The sequence below is a fragment of the Leopardus geoffroyi genome, chromosome A2 (genome assembly GCF_018350155.1).
Source record: "Leopardus geoffroyi isolate Oge1 chromosome A2, O.geoffroyi_Oge1_pat1.0, whole genome shotgun sequence".
NCBI lineage: Eukaryota > Metazoa > Chordata > Mammalia > Carnivora > Felidae > Leopardus > Leopardus geoffroyi.
Window position 1 is genome coordinate 123,415,199 of NC_059331.1, and position 25,134 is coordinate 123,440,332.

Sequence of the window (25,134 nt, forward strand, 5' to 3'; positions counted from 1 at the left end):
ATATTCTATACAATTCCAAGAGCTTGCCTGACAAAATAACTCTCCAGGACTTAGCACACTTAGACTCAAATGTCTATGTAACTTCTCATGGAACTTTTGGGCTCAGTGGGAGTCTTGGGTAAACAGTAGGATACATGGGTTCTGGGGACACACATTCATGCAGTAAAACGTTACTGAGAGCTTACAATGTGATTGGAACTCTGGTATCAAACTTTAGCTCTGGCTCTAATTAACCGTATCTTTTTAAAAATCTCACTAAGTCTCAGTTTCTTCATCTACAAAATGGGCTTAGAGTAGATAATCAGATAATGATACCACTTTGATCAGCAAAGATCCTTCTGATGGTGATGTAGAAAAATATGAAACCCACACTGTGTGATTTAAAAAATTATCAGGGTGCCTGGGTGGCTCAGTTGGTTAAATGTCTGACTCTTGATTTCAGTTCAGGTCATGATTTCATGGTCATGATCTCGCCACCATGAGATTGAGCCCCATGTCAGGCTCTTGTTGAGCATGGAGCCTACTTGGGATTCTCTCTCTCTTCTCTCCCCTTCTCTCTCTGGCCCTTCCCTACTCATTCTCTCTCTCCCCCTGTCTCTCTCTCTCTCTCTCAAAATAAATAAATAAGCATTTATAAATAAACAAACAACAGAAAGAAAGAAAAAAATTAGCAAGACAAAGGCAAAAAGATTGTGATACTGTAAGAACAGATAAGTGAAAAATAAGAAGTCAAGAATGACTGGGAAACCTGTACATGAAAGCCTCTCATTTTCTAACAACAAATGTAACTATACTTTTTATAGGATACCGTGTACACTGTAAGATCTTTTCATTGGTATTACCTTTAATGCTTCAATAACAGCTGGTGGGTAGCTCAGTCCAACCATGTTTGATGTCCGTCTATACATTCTGGCAAAGTCAGAGGGGAAAAATGCAATGTCATATCTTACAAACAGGAATTAGCAGGACACACACTTATACTAAGTGCTGACAAATAATGAGAAGTCATGTCGTTGGGTGAACCAAGAAACGTAATGGTGTTTTACAACCTTTTTCATAGGCATTCAAGTCGCCTAAGAAAGAGTTAAATTCAAGGGATATTAAAGCAATCCCAAATACGTGAACCATTGGAAAGAAACAAAAAAAAAATTAATCTCTGTGCCCCAAATTGGAAAGTCAATTATTAAAATGGGTCACTTCTTCTGCCAGAAGTGAATTATAGTACAGCATAGACAGTATGCAAAGTAGCACTTTAACCTGAATGAGGAACTCCTATGGGCAACCCATTTGGAAGAGCTTGTTCTTTAGAACTGTCAGAAACAAAAAGAAAAATGTCCCAAGTGAACTCTGAACTGACTGTGGCATTTCTAAAACCTGTAACTGTGTAATGAGGGTCATAGGAAGAATAAATTGATTTGTGCAGTAAGGATTATAGGAAGAAGAAATCAATTACTGCAATCTATTTCTGGGGGAGGGGGCAATTTAACTTAAAGAGCAAAATGGCCAACAAAATTGGAAAGTGTCATGGGGAACTCAAAGCCTTTCAACAAACTGGTCCCTCTGGGTCAACAACCTCAAGGCATCTTTGCCCTGTTCCAAATGCAGGCACTATCCACATATGTCAAAGGATGATGGCTTAGATGATGGCCTTTTTTAAAACTCAAACCAGATCTTTTCTAGTTAACAGGAAGCATTCTGAGCAAAGGAAAACGCTTGTCCTAATGATGCTACGGAGATTAAATAGATATGTTTTGGCAATCTCTCATTCGAGACTCTCTGTTTCCACCAGAATTTTCTGGTTTATAAAGACACCAAAATTCAATCAAAGAAAAGCTTTCAGTTGTTGGAAACTGGTGTTCCTTTTGCTGCTTTGGTCGTTGAATGACAGCTATCTTTACCTCTCCACAAATATCCCGGCCTGCACTGCATGGACGATGCTCTTGAACCGTGGCTTCTCCTCGCTCCTTCTGAGCATCATCCCCATCTGCCTCGTGAAGGTGGAGGCCAGCCAGTCTCGGACCTCAGAAGGCACTGCATCTGACTGAATGTCACTGAGTTCATCCTCTGTATCCAGGAGTCGCCTGAACGGAGGAAATACAACCAGGACACTGAGATTAAATCTGAAGTTAGAGCTCTCTGTTCAAAACAGCTGCTCCTTCTTTCTACCCCACCTGCATACATAGGTACAACGAAACCAGACAAAAATGGCCACAAAAAATACAGCATGTTTTTAGTAAGGCTTGTAAAACCTCACCATTTATGTTTCAGGATGGTTCTGTCTACCAGACTGGACAAAGAAACACAGAACTCAGAGGAAGTCAAATATACTCCATCTCTGGCTGTAGGTCTCAGACCCACTGCACTAAGGAGCACCCAGTATCTGTATTCCTAGGTTTGTGGAATTTGAATGGGATAGAAATCCTCCACTTAAACATGCATTCACAGGGAGGTTTATTTTAGAGATGGATCATGTGGCATTATTTTGGGTTTAAAAAAAGAATATTTAAAGACTTTGCTATAGACAATAATACTGTATCACAAACTCCGAAGTTGCTAAGAGACTAGATCTTAATTGTTCCCACCACAAAAAAAATAATGATGATTATGTGACCTGATAGAGGTGTTAGCTAACGCTATGGTGGTAATATTATAATATATAACATATAATAAATCAACCCACTGTACAACTGAAAGTTACCCAATGTTATACATCAATTATAAATAAATTTTTAATAAAAATAAGTTTAAAATAAAATAAAATAAATATTTTTTTAAAAATTTAATGTAAAAGAGAAAAAGAACTACTTTGTAAAATATTATCCAAATCACATCAACCCAGTCCTCTGAAATAATAAACATATGAAATGATGTCAACTGATATTCTTTCTAGTTTGATAGCACATTATAGAAATTTAAATTCTAAATTCAAGAAAAATTTCCAAAATAATTCAGTTCTTTATTTGAGCTCAGTTATGTAAGTCAGATGTGCTTACCTGACTTTTCAAACTTGTTCATATGTCAGACCACCAGAAGAGAACATAAATAGTAATGAGTTATAATAAAACTATATTTTATATTTATATTAAGCCCTGCTAAAAATAAGCAGTATAAACAGGTGTTCATAAAAAGGGTTTTTTAAAAAAGGTTCTTTCCCCCCTCCCCCCTTTAGACACATCAACTGGGGGCAGGGGAGAAAATGAAACATTTGGGAAAAAACTAAGATATCAAATTTCCTTAAATTAGGAACCAAGCATGTCACCAAACACTAAGCCACATACATAATTCTTAGATCAGGGGGAAATCCTTTCAGATTGGAATCTGGCACAGGAAAGTAAGACTGACAGAGGAGCCTGTCTGAATTAGGAAAAAGAAGATAAGATTTTCATATTTACCATGTCAACATTTTTCAAAAGAAAAGCTGTTTTGCTATTTTCAAATGCATTTGGTGACTGGAAGTGCTTTCATACTTTTGGGTAATTCAAGTGGGATGAGTCTATTAAGAAAATCAGTAACATGTAAGATTGAAGGAGGAATTCTCGGTGCTTAAGGGGATAAATGCTTCACTACCACTTCAGGAGTTTCCGCTTAGAGACAGATGTGAATTAAAACACGAACATAATTTTTAGGCCGAGGCTGACAATGTGCAATAATTACAGTGGAACTCTACACTTGATAAGAAATCTTACCATATTTTTAAAAATCATTTCTTCTCCTCTTACATTATCTCACTTCATTGTCATAAAGGCCATGTGAGAGAAGTTCAAGTAGCTTCTTTTCTAGATGAGGAGGTACAGAGGATGTGTGAGGGTGAAAATCTACCTGATTCCTTTGTGGAAACTAAAGTGCCATGACCAGTCATTTGACTGCTACCCCATACAGGCCACGGGAGACATTTCAGAAAACCACATGACAGAAAACTTCCCATCAGGGCACTAACTTCTGTCATTTCTAGCTTACCTGGTTTCATCAATGTACACGGATTCAAGTACTGTGGCCGCATATTCCAAATTCTTCTTAAGATCTACCACTGAAGCCTCTCCTCTCTCTAATTGTTTGACCAAAGACCGTAGCCTAGGGGGAAAAAAAAGACATGACTAAACTAGAATAGAGGAAACAAAGAACAATCTTACAATTATAGCGACACATTTTACAGCCATTGGATATTTTTATTTATCTCAATAATACCTGAAAGGAAAACACAAATCTAGTGATGGAGTAGACCAGTATTTCTCAAAAGAGCAAGTTATAAAACAAACACATACGTTTTTGCCAATGTGAAGCAAAAACAAAAAATGTTCTCATCCACCAGGCACTGACCACCCCCGAGACTTCTAGCTATCTTTTATCTAAGAGTTCCCTAAATTACCAATGATTTTGCTGCTTCTCTGATTTCAATTTTTTTGGTTCTAATTGGACGTATTAAAGCATGAGCAGCACCAATATTCACCAAATGCCACTGGAGATTCCACTGTGTTGAAGACTGTGTGATGTTTGTTCAGCAGTGACCAGCTTCATGAGCCTGCATGGGTAACCTCATGGCCAACGGGTGTTCCAGGATAGGTAAGGAGAGTCAGACCACCAAAATACCCATAGAGGGCTACATAAGGAATACATGAAGAGAAACTATTTTCCTGGACAGGAGGAATTCCTTGCAGATTAATACCCCAGCTCTAAGCAGGGGGGGGGGGGGGGGGGAAGAGGCTGGATGATAAACCAAGGTAATGAAGACAAGACCTTCCCCACTGCTGGTCAAGTATTCCAGACAATGTAAAAGAAATGATAAAATATGCTCTCTTATTTATATCAACATTATCCCCACAGAGAAGGAGTTAGCATATGTGAGAGCAATAAAATGACAGCAGAGGATCAAAGTCCAGTAACTGAGAACATTATAAATACCAGAGATATGGAGGTTGAACAAACTCCTTGGGCTGTTTGACACTAGGTAAAGAAAAGAGCAGAAACTTTGAGGACAACCTTGGGTCTGAGCCCCATATCCCAACATATTAGCTATGCTATACCAGGCCAGTTATCTAACTTCTCTGAGTGTCAGCTAAAAAAAAAAAAAAAAAATAGGAGATTCAACCACCAAATGTTCTAAGTTGATATAAAGATTAAATCAAATTGATATTAATATGTTCACATCAATCATGTGGATTTTTTCTAGCTTTAATATAATTAACACATCACATTGTATAAATTTAAGGTGTGCAATACAGTGATTTGACACATGTAAATACTGCAAAAATGATTACCAAAATAGGATTAGTTAACACATTCATCATCTCAAATATTTACAACCCGTTTGTGTGTGTGTGTGTGTGTGTGTGTGTGTGCGCGGCAAAGACATTTAAGATTTACTCTGTTGGCAACTTTCAAGTATACAATACTTGAAACTAATACTTGCTAACTATAATCACGGTGCTATAATCACCAAAACACATTAGATCCCCAAAACTTATTCATCTTATAACTAAAAGTCTCTATTCTTTGACCAACATCTCCTCATTTCCTCTTTGTTTTTCTGAAGGCAATTGTTACTATTATTGTTGCTGTTATTCAGTGACCTTGATCATCAGAGGCAGCCAGACAGGAAACATTCTAGCAATATACCTAAGAGTATTATGAAGTCTCCATTTCCCAAGGCTATGCCCACGTTCCTGACTTCAAAATATCCTCAGATTTGCCATCATAAGAGATAATAGGTCACTTCTTGGCCAGGTGTAGACTACTCCCCTCCAGATCTACATGAAAATGATCATCTGTAAATACTGAGGAAAAGTTCTGGATTAACCTTAAACAGTAGGTCAGCCACACAAAAGAAATTCCCAGGAATTCCAGTGATATAAAATACAGAAGAAATTAGATTGAGGATGGTCACTACTGGACTTGTGAATCTCCAGCACGTAATGGGAAAATAGGCAAAGGAAACCAGCAGAGGCCTCTGTGGGCTTAGAGGTAAGGATCAGCCCTGTGGCTCCCATTAGCAGCACTAGGAAGTGTTCTGGATTTCAGGGGCAGCAGGACAGGGAGTTGGCATGGAAGGGCTTACCAGTCACTCACACACAGTGGACAGCCAGCCTGCCAAAGAATGGGGAGATTGTTGTAGCTGTGAGCCCTGAGAGCTATTCCAAATAAGGAATGGAAGTTCTTTAGCAAAACACATTCCTGGCTAAGTCTGCCTCTAATTTTGACTCTCACCTCCAGGGGCCCAACTACCCCCAAGATGTCTGGAATCTCAACCAGCAAAGTCAAATGAGGGTAAATTAAAAAAATTTTTTTTTAATTTTCTCCCTTCATTTGGGGTTTAAAGATTCCACCAGGAATTGACATGAATCTCTAATAGGACCCATGTCAAATCTCAAAACCTAAGGGGAATGAACCAAAAGTAAAAAAAAAAAAAAAAATGGCTAGGCAAAACGTAAGACTAATAGAAGTAAGGACCAGATGATTCTGTCTACCTGCAATAGGGCTTCCATAAGAAATAAACAAACAGAAGCAGCTTTAGTCAAATAAGTTTTCCTAGACTGAAGAAAGCCTTTTGTAAGAGGATGAAAAGGGATCAGATAAAACCGGGAAAAAATAAATAAAAACATCCAACATTTGCTGTTGTAATTTTTCATTTCAAGGAATAGAGAAAAGAACTTGAAAGCGTTTGAGAAAATAAAATATATGACTTACAAAGTAACTAGAAATGTAGCTGGCCATAGAATTCTACCATGCCAAATACCAGAGAGCAATGTAAAAGTAATACCATTTTTTAAAGAATAATGTGGTATAATTCAAGAGATCTATGTCTATATCTATACAGTAGAATTGCCTACAAATATATTCTCAGGTGTGGATAAGTTCAAAAATCCATCATTAATATGATTTTCCAAAACAAAACAAAACAAAACAAAAAAACAATAAACTTGAAGGCATACTCTAGGACAGTGACCTTTCAAGGGTGGGAGTACATTCATGGTTCTCCCATTAAATGGATTGTGAATTCATGACCTAGATTTAACTAAGCCAGTCTTTACAAAATAGACAAGTAGTTTCAAAGATTTTAACAAATGGCAGATGAAACACAATCCTAATTATATAAGGCCAAGGAAATATAAAAATGACTGATAGGTCTTCTCCCAAGACAAGCTCCTGTTCCTAGTAGAAGGGCTTCCTATGTCACTTTTATGAACCAAAAAGCAATTATAATCGTCAAAAACAACTGAAATTATTAAGAACATTATATGGAATACTGCTTTGAATCCACTATTCTTAAAGATCCCTACTCCCAGGAAAGCACAGTATCGGGGCAATACAAGTCTAGAAGAGTTGGGTATCATCTTGTGATCTCGCACCAGGACCACAGGCCAGAACAGGAGTGGGGCTCCCAGGGAAAGCATCACCTGGAATCCCACTCCACAGTTCAGATTAGAGTGCTGAAAATCATCTCCCCTGGAAAGTCCCAGGCTTGGTACCACAAGCAGCAGAAAATCAACAGCGTGGGGCTCCCTCCTGATGTAGTCACCAGTCGTGCCAGTCAGACATTGGGCACAAACACATTTATGTATCTGCTGTGAAGGTCTGACACGACAGAAAGTTGTCAACAGAAGCAAACCCATAACTGAGTGACTTCAACAAACCCAGAGAAGAAATAATACAGAATAAAGTACCTTTAGGATGCGTAAGAAGTACTAAAAATTCTTATCTGTTCCCATTTCCCTGGCTTACGAGATGAGCAAAAGATTCTACCTACACCCTGGTGGACACAAAGGAAACCTAGGACACACTCAGTGTGTTTATGGAGAGCACCTAGTTGACAGTCACCTCTCTTTGTTCAAGAACAACTAAACAGAAATATATATATATACACATTATTATATATTATATATTATATATCATATATATACTTATGTATATACTTATATAATATTATATATATAATATATACAAAACATATCAATGAAAAGATTCAGCATTAAAGAAAGAGAATACAGCACTCAAAATGAAGAGCAAGGACTCACTTTCAAAAATAAAATTCACTAATGGCAACAGAAGTAAGTTTCAGGGAACATCTGCTTTGTGTTCAACAAAATTCAAGAAAACATGGATCTGTGAAACAAAGGTGAGAGCGGAAATCATAATGTAATAAAAAGCAAACATACTGAGACAGGAAAAGAAATTTAAAGGAAACAAAACACGACAATAGACTATATAAACTTCTTTTTTAGAAAAAAAGAAGTAAATGGTGACCAGCTTTTTAGACGCCCAGCTCCTATTTGGACTGGCACCCATCAAACACAAGCCATAGCTGTCCCTGTCCACATAGCTGCCAGCTTTATGCTTTATGTAGCCACCACACAAACCCTAGAAAATTCCAAATGTCCTTATTTTCAAATATTGTTGAGCTCTAAGACAGCATTCAGGTGGGTGTTTCTCCACTGGCCCCCTCTACACCCTCTCCTCCTTATCCTTCTTGGAATATGATGCCCTGTCCTTCCCTACCTACCACATGAAACTGTAGCTTCATGAATGGAAGAGTTTCAAATTAGCTCTTTCACCACTGCCACCAAATCCCTAGATTTGAATCCATCTTAAGAAGAGTTGTCTAAAAATAGCCAAGATCTCTCATACCCACTTATAAAGTATTTTTGTTAACTTTGGAGAAGACTAGCTAAAGGAGGAAGGCTCAGATGCCCTCCTTTGTTTTCCTAGTGAAATTTGTCTGGGTATTTTTCCATGTGGATTCATTTCACCTAAAAGCCAAGGTCCCAAAGGACCAATCCCAGGTAAGCTCTACTCTATATAACTAGCTATTTAATACTATTCATAAGAAATTTTGGTCCAGGCACCTAAAGGAAGGGAGAGAGGGAGAAAGCTGAGGGAGGGAAGAGGGAAATATACAACAATACCAATAATAAAGTTTCTCTTCTGCGTGAATGTTCATAGTTTCCAGCACTACATTTATTTCTGTCACCATGGCTGCCAGATAATGGTTCCAATATAGAAGTGCAACACCATTTTAGGACTGGCTTATGCTTTCAAACTTTGGCAATATGCCTTTCTGTTATGAAGGGTATAATTTTATTGTGGATGAACCACGGCATCTTTACCCGAGTCCTCCACTTCTCTACAGAAGCTGCTTTCCACAGGCTTCCTAGCTACAAGGCATATGATGAAATGCTGTGTTACTTAGCTTCCCGTGCCCTCAAGCCCAGAGCAAGTCCTGGATGCTGAGTTACCTTGAGACCATGCCATTATTTGAAACGCATATAAGCACCAGAAGAGAGGAACTAAGTGAGGAAAGGCCGAACACCATATTTTTGAATTTGAAAGGCTGTTGGAATGGATAATTTTCTAGAACCAATGGGGTTGATTTTATTAGGAAACAACTTTTTGACTCAACTTCATAACCCAGAAAATTGCCCTACAATGGACTAAGCACTACTCCCCACCCAGGTGACGTCCTAAAAACCCTCCTATACTATGCTTTGAAAGCACATATATTCGTTGAGCTTTAGACACTACTACAATGAAATCATCAGAAAAGCCTACCCAGCAAAAATAAACTGGAATAAAAAGCCAGGAAATACGGTTTCTTATTATCGGTCCTTTCTGCCCCAGGTTATTCCCTTTGAGAATGGATAAGCAGCAACAAAAATGCCACTGGGGCCAAGGATGGCTGTTATCTCAGACAGGCTTTGTTTAATTTGAAAGAATGTAAAAGGGAACTGGATCTTTTAAAACACTTCCTGTGCAGGTTCCAGGGAATCATGAGTCCTAAAAACTCTTTTGAATAAAACACTCAGTGTTTCAGTTCATCACATCCGTGTATTTGTAAGGCAAAAACATCTCTGTGTACTTTTCACACACCTGTTTCCTCCATGTCACTCCCATCCCCTGCCACTTACCTAAATGCCACAGAAAGTAAATTAGAACAATTCCTCCTAAAACAGCCCTAGAGTGGGATACTCTAAGTGACCCTCAGATTTATGTTTTAATGTCATCTGCCGCCAATGCCATCTGAGTATTTTTCTGGTTTGTTTTTATAATTAATTAGGGTGCGTGCACTTGTAACACTCATTCAGCATTTGCTGGGTGCTTTCTGTATGCAGGCACTGTGACAGGCTCTAACAATCCAAAGGAGAAAATGCAGAACTTTTCCTTAATTAGGGAAAATGGATAGCTAATAGGCACCTGCCATGAAGCATGGCAAGCATGATCCCTGAGGTGACAAAGGTGCTAAGAAAGCAAAAAGGAGGGGAATGTACAAATAACAAGGCACTCACTTGAGGAGATGACATCAGAGCCACTGGAGGCCAGATAGGCCTCAGCCAGGCAAGCGAGATAAAACAAAACAAAACAAAACAAAAAACTGGCAAACTTTAGACTAAGGGAGCAGCCAGAAGACTGTGATCCATTCAGGAAATTCCCATAGGTAGCTGGAACTTAGGGGTATATGAAGAGATAAAACTTTAGAAGAAGGCAGAAAGAAGCCAGACCCTGGCGGGACTATTATGCCAAGCTAAAGAAATTTAATTTTCTCCTGGAGATAATGTGGATTCCCCTGGACAATTTTTAAACGGGGTAGGGAGCGGCATGATAAGATTTTCATTTTTTTTTGTTTATTTATTATTGAGAGAGAGAGAGAGAGAGAGCGTGAGCAGGGGAGGTGCGGAAAGAGAGGGAGAGAGAGATCCCAAGCAGGCTCCACACTGTCAGTGTGAAGCCGGATGCAGGGCTCAAACTCATGAACCCGTGAGACCATGACCCTAGCCTAAACCAAGAATCAGACACTTAACCGACTGAGATACCCAGGCGTCCTAAAGAGTAGCGTTTTAAAAGATCTAGCAGCAGAGCAAAGGAGTGTAGTTACTTAGTAAGTGGGAAAATTCTATACATTTTTGTTGTAATTAGGCTTGTCTAATAGCCTGAACAGTGCAGTAGGAATATAATCTCTCATGTGAGAGCACAGTGATAAATAAGGTGTTGCATGAGTTTGGTGGTAGCATGGAGGGTTGTTTTTAATAATTTCTGGGAAAGGACTTGTTTGGAGCATGTGATATCCTGATATAGTGACCCCCAAAAGCACGAATACCAACAAAAATGATGACTGGCAAGAATAGCCTAGTTATGTAACTTTTACCTTTTGTTAATGCTCTAAATAAAAGAGAATTTTGCTTCTATGGCTCCCAACATGCTTAGGCAGAGGTTCAAATAAATTTAAATGGATTATTGGGCTCGAATTATTCTTTCACTTAAAAAAAAAAAAACAACTGGGTGCCTAGGTGCATTTCTGTATTTTTACATACGCTATTGACTAGTAAAAACATAATGTTATACAAGACTTTAAATATCATTATTAACAAAACTGACCTAATTGAACATGTACTGAATGAACACTACAGTCAGTTGCAGAGTATGTTCTCTTCAAATGCACATGTAACAGTTATCAAAATTGACTATATGCTGGGTCATAGCAAAAATAACAACAAATTTCAAATAATTGAAATCAGATAATGTTCTCTAATAACAGTGGAACTCAGGTTGAAGTCAAGAACAAAAAAAATGAATAGAAATATTCTAAACGTTTGAAAATTTAGGAATATACTTCTAAATAACCATGGGTCAAAGATTAAATGAGAAAATCATTCTAATGTCAATAAAAATATGATACATCAAACGTGTGGCATTCAGGTAAAGCAGTGCTGAGAGGGAAATATACAGTATTTTATTTTTTAATTTTTTAACATTTATTCATTTTTGAGAGACAGACAGAGAACATGAGTGGGGGAAGGGCAGAGAGAGAGGGACACATAGAATTTGAGGCAGGCTCCAGGCTCTGAGCTGTCAGCACAGAGCCTGATGTGGGGCTTGAACTAATGGACCGAGAGACCATGACCTAAGCTGAAGTCAGATGCCTAACCCACTGGGTCACCCAGGTGCCCCTGGAAATATATAGTCTTAACTAACTAGATCAGAAAGGGAGAACATCTGAAAATAAGTGATCTCATTATCTATCTCAAGAAATTAGAAAAAGTAAGTTAACCCATCTCAAGAAAACAGAAAAAGAACAAGTTAATCCAGAAGAAGTTAAAGATAGCAAAAAAATAAATAAACACAATAAACAAAACTTAATTAAGTAGAAAACAAACGTTTACTTAGGAAAAATAAAGCCAAAATAATAACAAAAAATAATCACCAAAACCAAAAGCTAAGTAAATCAATAAAGCTTAATAATTGAATTTAATAATTCAAATAATTGAAAAGGTTAATGAAATGCTTAGGCCAAACATGACTGATCAAGACCAAAAAAAAGGCACAAGTAACCAAATATCAAGAATATAAGAGTGAATATTACTACAGATCCCAGAGACATTTTAAACAATACTAAAAAATAACATAAATACTTTTCTGCAGATACATTTAAAAATTGAGATAAAATTTTTAAATTTCAGACAACTTAATTCATCAAAAAATTTTATAAGAAAAAAGATAAAATATAAATACTTCTGTATCCACTGAAGAAACTGAATCCACAGTTTAATATTTTACCACAAAGAAAATGACAGTGCTAAATCATTTTATCAATGAATTCATCCAAAGAGGACATAACACAATCTTCCAGAGAAAAGCAAAAGAAGAAACATTTTCCAATTCATTTTGTGAAGCCAGCATACTCTTGCATCCAAAACTAAACAAGACAATTATAATAACAGAATTACAGATCAGCCTCTCATAAACATAGATGAAAAAATCCTAAACAGAATTTTAGCAAACTAAATCCAGAGATAAATAAAATGGAAAGCAAACACCAAGCAAACTTGCAAAATGCAAGGTTGCTTTAATATTTTAAAGCAATGAAGAAATGGTATTATTTTAACAGAAATGAAAGAAAAAATCATACACTCTTCATAATAGGTTTAGAAAAAGCATTTGAGAAAACATCTATTCATGATAAATATCTTCACAAAGAAGGAGTCAAAGTGAATTTCCTAAATCTGACACTGGGTCTTTAAAACAAAATACTACAGCAAACATCATCATACATAATACTGAAATATGGTGAGTTTTCCTGTTGAACTAGCTAATATGGGGACATGTATTACCACTAATTCCCTTCAAGCCTATATGGGAAGTTCTCACCAGCTCAAGAAAGAAAGGAGAAGAAATAAAAGGCATAAATACTGGAAAGGAAAAATAAAACTGTAATACAGATGAAACCCTACATAGACAGGATATCTAAAAGAATTTGCAAGTATTATAATTAAAAGGTGAATTTAGCAAGGTCACTGGATAAACAGCAATAAATAATTACAAAAGCATCAAAAAGGAAAGTATCCAGAAATAAACTTTATTTTTTTTTAAAAAAAAATTTTTTTTTCAACGTTTATTTATTTTTGGGACAGAGAGAGACAGAGCACGAACGGGGGAGGGGCAGAGAGAGAGGGAGACACAGAATCAGAAACAGGCTCCAGGCTCTGAGCCATCAGCCCAGAGCCTGACGCGGGGCTCGAACTCACGGACCGCGAGATCGTGACCTGGCTGAAGTCGGACGCTTAACCGACTGCGCCACCCAGGTGCCCCCAGAAATAAACTTTATAAAAGACAAAAAAGAACTCTATAAAAAACTGTAAGATATTATTAAGAGAAGTCTAAATGGCCTAAAGAATAATCCATGTACATAAATTTAAAACTCAGTATTTAAGAAATATGAATTCTGCCTAAATTCATCTATAGATTCCACGTAATCCCAAACAAACTGTCCACAGGTCATTTGGTGGAAATTGACAGGCTGGTGCTAAAATTTATTTGGAAATGCGACCAAATATACCAAATATGGTTTTGAACAAAAAAGAACAAAGCTGAAGAAATTATACTCCTAAATACCAAGACTTATTACAAAGCATTTAATTCTGGCCCTGTGTCCCTTAACCACATCGCTATTTTAGCCTTCTCTCAATATCCAGCTGGCATGTGTAAGGATGTGCACCTGTACTTTTATATTAATTTAAACACAACATAAGTAGGCAAGGGAATCTGCTACAAGCATAACTAAAACAGCTAAATATAAATTGCTTTTAAATGATCCTGGTCTACGTGCGATTGTTCTATTCCATCAGCATGGGCCCATTCTTTGGATGCCCACTTGAGGGTATCACTACATACTCTCTAGGTTGCTGTGGATTCTCTGATGCCTCTTGTTTTCATGAAGCTACACCATGAACATACCTGAATATTCAGTCTTCTCTTACTTTCTGTTCTACAGAGCAAATCTCCTTTCAGGATGCATGTTTGTGGGTGAGAGAGTGAGAGGATGTGAGTGCACGTGCATGCAAACTCACTATCAACACCAGGCAGAAAGCACTGTTTAGACCAGGAGAAGCCTTGTATTTTTATGGTATTCCAGGAGGTATTATGACCTAGAGTTAAAGTATCAATTCATTTTGAGTTGATAATATTGACTTTGCTCCTATGGAGTTCTTATGATCATATAATGTATTGATTTAGAAAGGGGGTTCCCTCTAGTCATTCTTGGTCTTCTAGAGAAATAATTCTTTAATACTAGCTTATCCCTTACTTGTTTTCACTGTCACTCAACTCACACATTCTAGGTTTTGTTTTGTTTTTTAAGTTTATTCATTTACTTTGAGTGGGGGAAGGGGCAGAGAGAAAGGGAGAGAGAGAGAATCCCAGGACGGAGCCTGACCTGGGGCTCAGTGTCACGAACCATGAGAACATGAGCCAAGACCCAAGAGTCGGATGCCTAGCTCACTGAGCTACCCAGACACCCCTCACATATTCTGTTAAAAAGAGATAATGCAAAAAAAAATTTTAAAAATAAGTGCAAGACACACAATTATGCTAGGAAAATCTTTACTCCTGAAGGAAGACATTGTCTCTCTAAAGTATGACTCTAGGTGGGCAGAGCTTATTAGAATAGAGTGTTAATGTGAGAATCCACTTTATTGGCCAGCTTTCTTCAGGAAAAAGAAATAAAAAGAATGAAAAGGAAAACTCAGAGCATCATTCAGAATCTACCACAGGCCATGCTGGGGGCTGTGGAGGGAGATGGAGACGAAATCCTGCCAGCCTACCAAGAGGTAAGTTCCAGAAGCCATTTTTCATTTGCAGCTATTCATGTGCAAAGAATCACCATCACTTTTCTCTGCTAATAAACATGCCACTTCAAAAACATCTGTTGGGACAGACCAAAGAAATGAGAAGGACTAAAAATGTCTTTGAATGGTGGTAATGAGAAAAGGAAGATGAGCGGAAATAGGAGGGAAATCTGCAGGAAGATTTAGGCAGGTTGAAACCACACATGGACAAATTTCTCTACATCTTAAGAATCAGCCCAGCCCCATGGCTCCTTCACTTTCCTTCCTGAATTCAGTTCCTTATTCAACCTGAATTGCACTGTGTTGGAATGATTATCCAGAGAAGCTAAGTAAAGTTCACTCGCCCAGCAAAATCACAGAAATTCTACCATACTAGAAACATAGTATATTTTATTTATTTATTTATTTTTAATTTTTTTTTTAACGTTTATTTATTTTTGAGACAGAAAGAGACAGAGCATGAACGGGGCAGGGGCAGAGAGAGAGGGAGACACAGAATCGGAAGCAGGCTCCAGGCTCTGAGCCATCAGCCCAGAGCCCGACGCGGGGCTCAAACTCCCTGACGGCGAGATCGTGACCTGAGCCGAAGTCGGACGCTTAACCGACTGAGCCACCCAGGCGCCCCGAAACATAGTATATTTTAATAAGATAAATCCACTTTGGGGTTTTTTTTTCTTTTATAACAGATACAAATAAAATTAATTCGTGGATAAAAACCTGCAAAGAATGGCTAACAAGATGCTGAATTAGCATCGTTCCCTTCCTTAAGATTAATTCCAGAAGAATTGTAGAAATAAAAATCAAAAAAAAAACTCAAAGAAAACTGTAAGAGACTCCCAACATGACTCAAGGGTGCTTTGCATGTGTGAGGACAGAGCAGTGCGTGGACCAGAACAGGCAGCAGACCCACCAGGTCCCGGGAGGAAATGATAGGAGAGGAAGTGTTACAGTCAGTAACTGTTCTCTCCCTTCTTCCACTGCCTCCAAATCCACAGTGGCCGCCCTCACACCTCTGGTGACTCAGAACTCTAAAGGTCAAGAGATTCGGGAAAGTTCGATCAGGGTTATTTGTCTCACCTTGTGGCTCCACTAAGTTTGACATAGGTTCCAAGACAGCCACAGAAGGAAAGAGAATGTGGAAGGACACATGTGGGAGGGTTTTATGAACCAGGCTGCAATTGGAACTCATCACTTCTGGTCACTCCCCATTGTTCAGAACCCAGTTCATGGCCACACCTTTCCAAGAGAGAAGCTGGAGGATGTAGTCTGGCTGTATGCCCTGGAGGACGAGGGAGCTGGTTTGCTGGAGAGCCAGCCAACCTCTGCCACAGCTAGGAAATGGAATCCTGTCATCTATACTTGGTTTTCCTTTTAACCCTTTTATTTCTACCCTGTTGAGAAGATCAAATGGGATACTAACTGTATATTAAGGGGGCTTGTTAACTTGATAATCTTTTTAAACTGAGAATCATAATCATGCTGATTACGGGATAACTTCCCAAACTTTCTGACAAATATGACATCGTTCTCGAGGAGACTATCCTGAGTGAAAAAAGGCAATCCCAAAGTTACGTATTATATGATTCCATTTATATCACATTTTTACAACGACAGGATTGTGATACAAAGGACAGATTATTGGCTGCCAGGAGAGGAAGGGGGAGGAGAGTGGGACAAAGATGGGAGCACAAAAGGGAGCTTGGGATGGTGGCACTATCCTGGATCCTGACCGTGGGAACAATGCACAAACCAACATGCCTAATAAAGTTGCACAGGACTAAACATATGTGCACACACATGCACACATGAGTACAATAAAACTGGGGGAATCTGAGAAAGATAAATGGATTGTGCTCATGTCAATATCCTGGTTGCACTATAGTTTTACAAGATGCTTCCATTGTGGGAACTGGGTAAAGAGTACGTGGGACTCTCTCCATATTACTTCTAACAATAATCTGAATCCATCTCGAAAGAAAAATTTTAATTTAGAAAAAAGGACATAGCCCTACAGCTCAATGGAATATTGATAACAGGTTGGACTTACGTTGTCCTCACCCTGACTGGTTTTACAGGGGCCTCTCTGTTCATGTGGCCTGTTTAGTATCTACCTCCCAGATCCTTCTGCTTGGTTTCAGCAGGGGAAGGGAGAAATGTTTATGGGTGAGCTGTTAACTGTACGATGGCCTTGGAGAGGATCCAACAAGGGCTTACAATCAGTGATGTTTGGAGCATGGTAAGAACCAAAGACTCAAGGCTATTTCAGGCCGGAGAGTCTCAAGATCAGCTGAAGAAACTGAGATGCTAGCAAATGGTGGACTTGCTAAGTGACTTTCCTTTGGCTTGCCGGGTGACTTTCCTAAGGGGGTCCCTGATCCCACCTTTCCTGGCCACGACACCTGCGGAGCTCTAAGGTATGAGGCACCTTCCCTCCTTGCATTTGTGCTCTCCCTTTCCAGTTCATCCTCAGAAGTCCGTTTCATTTCACGGGTAATTTCCCTGAGGCAGGCTGGCCACGAAGGGTCTGTGAAGAAGGAAATCCAGAGCTAGGCATGAGGCTGATGGGGTGACGACAGGGAGGCAAGGGTGTGAAAGAACCTGTCATGGTGATTGTGTTGTATTGTACAGTCCTTACCAATGAAACAGGAAACCAATTTGCATATTATTAACATTTGAAGTTTGTTTTCAACCTAATTACCTTTCAATTTCCTGCCAACTGTAAATCATTCTGTTAGAGCTTTGGGGTGGGGGGGGGCAGGTAGAGATCTGGACCCATGGTGCATTACCATTCATTGTCTGACTGCTCTAGCACAATCTAATAGCAGAATGTGTCAAAAGCCAAAAGATCCTCCATTCTTCTGCTATATTAATAGGAAAAAAAAAGAGTCAAGGGGACTTTTTATTCAGGCATTATCACCTCACTCACCACTTCTCTTTGTACTTGAGGGTTGGGATTTATTCCACTTTCTCTTCTAATAAAATAGTGCCCCACCCTCTCTACGGTTAGAAACACAAGCTTGCTGTAGCTCAGGTCACTAAACAAGGTAAATGCTAATACAGGACCCAACTCTCATAACTATTTAGGAACACAACCCATCCCCTGTTAGCTATTTTCTACCAGAATTTATAAGGAGAGTTGATTTACAAAGGAATTAGCAGTAATCGTAGCACATATTGATGAATCAATATGGATAAAGCCCTCTGCTTATGCCAAGTAAATTATTCCTCAGTGTTCAGGATGGTAATTTTTACGATTTAAAAAATACTGTCTGGTGCTTTGGAGTTCTCCCCTCACGAGCAGCGTGAGCCTCCGTGGCACCAGGACTTCCTCATTTAGCATTTTCAAAACCTCCTAAAACTCAGCACACAATCTGTAAGGTTTTTTTTAACGACATTTGAACCTCTGTGGTGTTGTAATATGTTCTGTTATTGAATGTGAAAAGAAGAATTTTTTTCTGAAGAGCCTTATTGAGCTTCAGACTCTGGCTCAGGAGTAGAAAGAGGAGGGAACAATTCCATTCAATGATTCTCTGTCAAAGAAAACAGAGACCCCAACGGAATCACAAAACGTCCCACACTTGGATACTGACTTCGGAAGAGTACATGAGATCTGTCAAATCTTGAGAAACAGTGGTGCCTTCACACCTACGCTATTGAGGGTTTCTGGAGAGGAATTTTCCTTTCTCCCAAAGGGACTGCAAACCCGCAAAACTGGGGCTCAGTGATTGATGCCATGACCTGGTCAAGCAGGAGAGGGGACACCTGCTCTGTCCACAGGACCAAAGGCCAACCAGACCTGATTATAGGTCTCCCTGCAGAACCTGAGAAGTGGCTGAGCTCGGTCCAGTGCCAGCGTGAACTAAGAGCATCATGAGCATCTCTACTAGAGTTGGAGACCGACTGGTCTTTAAAATTGATAATCACACATATGGCTCAGTGAACAGCCACTTCTGAGTGTGCTTTGGCTCTGGGCTATTTACTATCGCTTGCTGAGGACCAGGTGTGGATTCCTGCTTCACTTTTTCTCACAGCCCTTGCACTCTCACATTTGTTTCCACAAAGATGCCATCAAATCAAAAGTGAAAAGCTAAAAACCTGTGGCCCAGGTTACCTACTGCTTTAGACTTCCCTCACCTAAAACCTTAGTTTGTCCTCATGCAGCGAATTCCACTACCCGAATTTGCTGGTATGGAACAAAAGAGACTATGCTGTGTTTTCATCTCCCCCCTCCCCGCCCCCCCGGCCAATAAACTCCACTGCTGCCAACAGCCTTTCTGACCATGACAAATCTCCAGGAAGTGGCAGAAAGAAGAGTCTGGACATGGGTAGTGTCCTAGTCCAAAGTCCTGAGGTGGGAGGTTGTTGAATGGGTCAGGGGAACACAGAGAATTGAGTAACTTAGCCTTTCGTGAACTCAGCAAGGAGGACTCCCAGGCCATTTTCACACCAACCCAGCACAGCGACATCACAATACAAGCTGCTACTGTATGATAGTTAGACAGAGGGAGGGACAGTTCCCATCACTCAAGTCTCCCTTGGCTCCCGGGTGGGAAGGAGGAAGGTGTCACAGGTGCCCTGTGCCCTGCAGAAGGACATGGGATAGCTGATAGAGCTGACTGGCAGGATTACCATGAATGCTGCCATGACTGAGGGCTACAGGGACATATTTCCAACCCAGGAGCCAAGTAGGAGTTACAGACAGACCTCAATGAGAGGACAGTGCCATGGGAGCTGAGCAGGGCCAAAACAGTGGGGAGAAATACAGACCTTAGCTAAAGCTGTCACTAAGACTTTCAGTGACCAAGGGGAGAAGAGGGATAAGAGGTGTCAGAGAACAATAATGCAAGGCCCCATGCTGTCTTGGAGAGTAACAGGGAGAGAAATACAGAAATCTGAAAGTCTACGTACTTAAATATTTTTGTTTATTTATTTTTAATTATTTTTAATTTATTTATTCACTTAGAGAACAAGTCGGGGAGGAACAGAAGAAAAGAGAGAGAGAGAGAGAGAGAGAGAGAGAGAGAGAAGCAGGTTCTGCACTGTCAGCACTCCAATTCACGAACTGTGAGATCATGACCTGAGCTGAAATCAAGAGTTGGATGCTTAACTGACTGAGCCACCCAGGTGCCCCACTTAAATATATTTAAACATGAATTACCTAAGAAGACCATTTAAATTATTAGATCGGGTGGGGGTGCCTGGGTGGCTCATTCGGTTGAGTATCTGACTTCGGCCCAGGTCATGATCTCACAATTTGTGGGTTCAAGCCTGTGTCGGGCTTTGCACTGACAGTGTGGAGCCTGCTTTGGATTCTCCATCTCCCTCTCTCTCTCTCTGCCCCTCCTCCACTCGTGCATGCTCTCACTCTCTTTCTCTCTCAAAAATAAATAAACATTAAAAAAGAAATATTTAAATTATTAGATTAGGCAGAGTTTCAAAAATTGGATTATAATTAGTTTCTTTCCACTTTCACCAATCTCTCTCTCTCTCTCTCTCTCTCTCTCTCTCACACACACACACACACACACACACACACACAAAACACCCCATTACAGACACAGACCCAGCAGAGTAAGGCTTAAGAAGATCAAATCATGCACAGGAAGTAAAGAAGCCACAGTTCCTTTGCACATCTTCAGTATGCTGTGAAGAAACGACTGCCTTTCTACATTCAAAGCACTGAGCAACTCCTCAGAGGCAGGCAGCACACAAGAGAAATAGATGGATTTGGTGCCAAGCCTGTTCCCATGGCACTCACACCTGGCAGAGGAGGTAAATGCAAAACAACCATTATTTTCTATGGCAAATCCTGTGACAGCTATAACCAAATATTGTTCGAGTACACAGAAAAGGGAAATTACTCCTGATAGAGGTAGGACAAGGCTCACAGGTGTAGATATGCAAGTGAGGTTCAACAGTTCCATTTAACAAATATTTCATGCATCCTTATAATATGCTTGCTACTGTGCTGGGCCCATGCATCTTGAGGGTACAGTCTGGTAGGGGAGGCAGACGCAAAGAGATAAATTCCACAAAAGACATTAAGTCTTAAAATAGACTGCCTTGGGCATTATGAAAAAAGGATAAAGTTTCAATGTGTCAACTTCAATTTCCAAAGAACACCAAGAAACCCAAAGTTGAAAGCAATCAGTGGCAAAGTTCACTGAACCCTCTATCTCCCGTTTAGGATAAAATAGTACTTTATTTATTTATTTTTAATTTTTTTAATGTTTCACTTTTTTTTTTTTTTTTTTTTTTTTGAGAGAGAGAGACAGAGAGTGAGTGGGGAGGAACAGAGTAAGAGGGAGACACAGAATCAGAAGCAGGCTCCTGGCTCTGAGTCGCCAGCACAGAGCCTGATGCGGGACCCGAACTCACAGACTGTGAGATTGTGACTTGAGCCAAAGTTGTCCGCTCAATTGGCTGAGCCACCCAGATGCCCCAAAATAGTACTTTAAAATAGATATTGGGGTGCCTGGGTGGCTCAGTTGGTTGAGTCCGACTCTTGATTTTGACCCAGGTCATGATCCCAGGGTCATGGAATAGAGCTCCACTTCGGGCTCCGTGATCTGCATGGAGTCTCCTTGGGACTGACTCTCTCTCTCTCCCTCTGCCCCTCTTCCTGGCTTGTGCTCTCTCTCTAAAAATAAATAAAATAAAATAAAATAAAATAAGGCATTATGAGAAGAGGTGGGGGAGGAAAAGGGGAGTGGAGACATATGAGATGATTTTCAAGTCATTTCCTGAATTTCTTCCCTTCATATTTGGGAATATAATACCTTTGGTCCCACTTGAAAAGGCAGGAACTGGGGCGCCTGGGTGGCGCAGTCGGTTAAGCGTCCGACTTCAGCCAGGTCACGATCTCGCGGTCCGTGAGTTCGAGCCCCTCGTCGGGCTCTGGGCTGATGGCCCAGAGCCTGGAGCCTGCTTCCGATTCTGTGTCTCCCTCTCTCTTTGCCCCAATCCCATTCATGCTCTGTCTCTCTCTGTCTCAAAAATAAAATTTAAAAAAAAAAAAAAAAGAAAAGGCAGGAACTATGAGTCCAGTATACTGCTTGTGTCTCCCTAGGGCGTAAACAGTGTATCTGCCAGCCAATAGCCTTGTTCCCCTTCCAGAGAAGGCTGAAGAACAATACACATAGACTGAGAGGAAGGGAGGAGGCCTGCAAGGAGTGTGCTGCCCACTTAGGATGACGTCCTATGGGCGGCAGTGGACGCTGTCTCAAACAGATAAAAACACAGGGGAAGAAAAAGTTAGGAAGTTTTTTTTTCCCTTAAGTTTCTTCTCCAAAATGTGGACTGTAAGAGGGGAAGGGATTCCAAAAGGACAGAACACAAGTAAATATGCCAGCTCTTGTGATTTTCATTTTTCTGTCCCACCTGAATCTCAAGAGTAGAGGCAGAGGTGGGACAGAAGGACTATCCCTGCTTTGGAAAGCGACTCTCTGTTGGTCATTTCAAACAGGGTATGAATCTACATATCCCTGGGGCAAAGCTGGGGGTCATTTCACAGGGATGAGTGCAAAGGCAGAAAGACATTAAATGTCTCTTAGGGATTCCTTCCAAAGGGCTGTTTGGGTCCAGCCGAGATGTCCAGACGCTAGATGAGCAGGCGTCTGGGCATCACTGCTATACTGAGGTTTCTGCAGGGAGGCAGGAGATGTCTGTTCCTGGACCACAGGGAGGATGGTGGGTGGGGTGCAAGTAGGACCTGCCAAGAGCAGAGAACGGACACAAATGGGGAAGGCAGGATAAGACGGATTGATCGGCCACCTACTCAATTTAATTGACTACCAGAAAGTTTCCTTATTCTTAGAAGCTTCTTACTAGCTCTTGTGATCCACTTGGTAAGAATTTGTTGCTATCACTGTTGTCTAGAAATGAAAGCAGCTAACTGGACCTTGAACTGGACAGTTGAACATACTGTCCAGAATGCTTTCCTTCATGTTTTTGTGGTATATTTGCTTCCATGGCAGCTAGTCAACAGGCAGTGACAAAGAGATAAGCAGGGGCAAAAGAGTTTTGAAGAGGTAATAGCAATAGCATTATCACAGTAATAGTAATATTGGTAATTGTATTGGCATTATTCTAAATTGATTCTAGTGCAATGATTCTCAAAGCCAACACTGAATTCTGATTTCCTGTGGGCTTTTAAAAATATAGGAATCCAGCCCAGATTTTAGGCCAAAGTATGAAATGACAAAATCATGCTGATGATTCTGACCTTGCAGAGTGGTGGTAACACTTTCAGACAAATAATCTGAATAATTAAATCTTGTGAAGTCTGAATAATCTTGACCAGTGCTTTCTGAACTGTATTCCACAGAACACTTGGCCCACAGGATGTTAAGAGGCATTACCAATGAAAAGCCTTTCTGGACGGAAATGTTGTGGAAATCCAGGTTAAACAAAGTTAAGCAAACTTAGATATTTGTCTTCTCAGATCTCTTCCTGTTGATGTGACACTCACTCAGACTCTCTGAGGTAAGGTTGTTGTATACAGCATTTCCCCACTAGACTTGACAAAAAAGATTAGTGTGTTTCTTTTAAATCCCTCAACGTTCAAAGGTGATAGTGTATGGGATTTGGGGAACACTTCTCTGCAGCCCCCCAGCTCTGCCTCCTGAGATGGGCAGGTACAGTCATTCCAGGCAAGGGATCTGGCACACTTGAGATGAAATAATTATAAAACAAGACAGTTTCCCTCCTTTTCATGCACTTAACAATTTTCGATTATATATTGAGCTAAAAAGATACGGAACAAAACACATGCAAGACTATACATTCACGGAAGCAAAGTAGTAAACCACAACATGTGACTGTCCCTGCAACCAATTTTCTATTTTAAGGATATTTCTTCCATTGTTTTTCAGTATTATGATATTTTTACATGATTCATCAATGATTTCTTAAGTTAAACGAGGGGTGGTCTCAGATATTTTGATGAAGTTCGTGTTTACCTCTGCGATGGAAGAATATTTTTAAAAATTCTTTCCCTTTGTCTCTTACGACTTTTCTCTAGTATTTTTCTTTCTCTCTCTGGACACTCTCTCACAATCGGTGAACATAATTTACAAGGACAAATGGACATATCGTTATGATTACCAATTCTCAAGTGGACTGTACTGTTCCACATTTGGAATACTGTCCCTAAATAAACAGAACCACCACAACCTATCTATTCTCCCATATTCAGAAGCTTCTGGTTAGAAGAACTTCTGATCAAAACTACAAATAATCTGATATGTATTAATTTTTTGCTTCTTTCTTTTCCAGTAGTCAGAAAACCAATAATTAGTTGCCTACCCACCACAGACTATTTTCAACACAATGAAATTTTTTTGTGAGTAATTTTTTTTCAGGTCGTATTTAAATTTTTCTTAACATTCTTCTAACTAACTCAGGGTTTGTTTTGTTTTGTTTTGGACATACTATAACACACATACACATATGGGATAAAAATAAAATTTTCTTTAGTTTGTATTCTTTAAAAGGTATCATAGGAGATTCCAAATGAAGTATTTCACAAATGATAAACACACTTGTCATTGGCATTTCTGTGTAGAGTACCCCACTAGATTTTCTTAAATTTTACAAATCTTTGTTTATTTGTATTTCAGAAAGAATACACGGTCATTGCAGAAAATTTATAAAATATCTATTAGAAAACAAGAGAAAATAAAGATCACACCAAATTGTTTTAGAGAACAATATTTCATCATGTATCCATAAATAGATTTTTCAAGTGATGATTTATTGGCCTTCCCTACACAAATTATTTGGTAGAATGCTTTTTATAGCCTAATACACTATAAATTTCTTCCCATGTTATAAAATGTTTTTCTCCAACCTAACTTTAACAACATAGTTTGCCACTAAATATACACCATATCTTATACAATCAGTCCATTAATGTTGGATATTCAGGTTGTTTCTAGTTTTTGCTATTATGATATATATTTAAACAAAATTTTTATAGCTATATTTTTGTGCACTTATTTTTATTAGGATAAAATTTAGAAGTCCA

General features: G+C 39.4%; 1 protein-coding gene across 8 annotated transcripts in view; it reads right to left on the minus strand.

Moving 5' to 3' along the window:
- PDE1C (phosphodiesterase 1C) overlaps positions 1–25,134 on the minus strand; it is a 524,818-nt gene that overhangs the window by 118,727 nt on the left and 380,957 nt on the right. For all 8 annotated transcript variants that reach the window (XM_045495246.1, XM_045495245.1, XM_045495244.1 and 5 more), the window contains 3 exons: positions 3,958–4,071; positions 1,899–2,081; positions 843–909 (listed from right to left, as the gene is read on the minus strand). In XM_045495246.1, the coding sequence (XP_045351202.1) occupies positions 843–909; positions 1,899–2,081; positions 3,958–4,071 (364 nt within the window). The remainder of the gene's footprint in view (positions 1–842; positions 910–1,898; positions 2,082–3,957; positions 4,072–25,134) is intronic.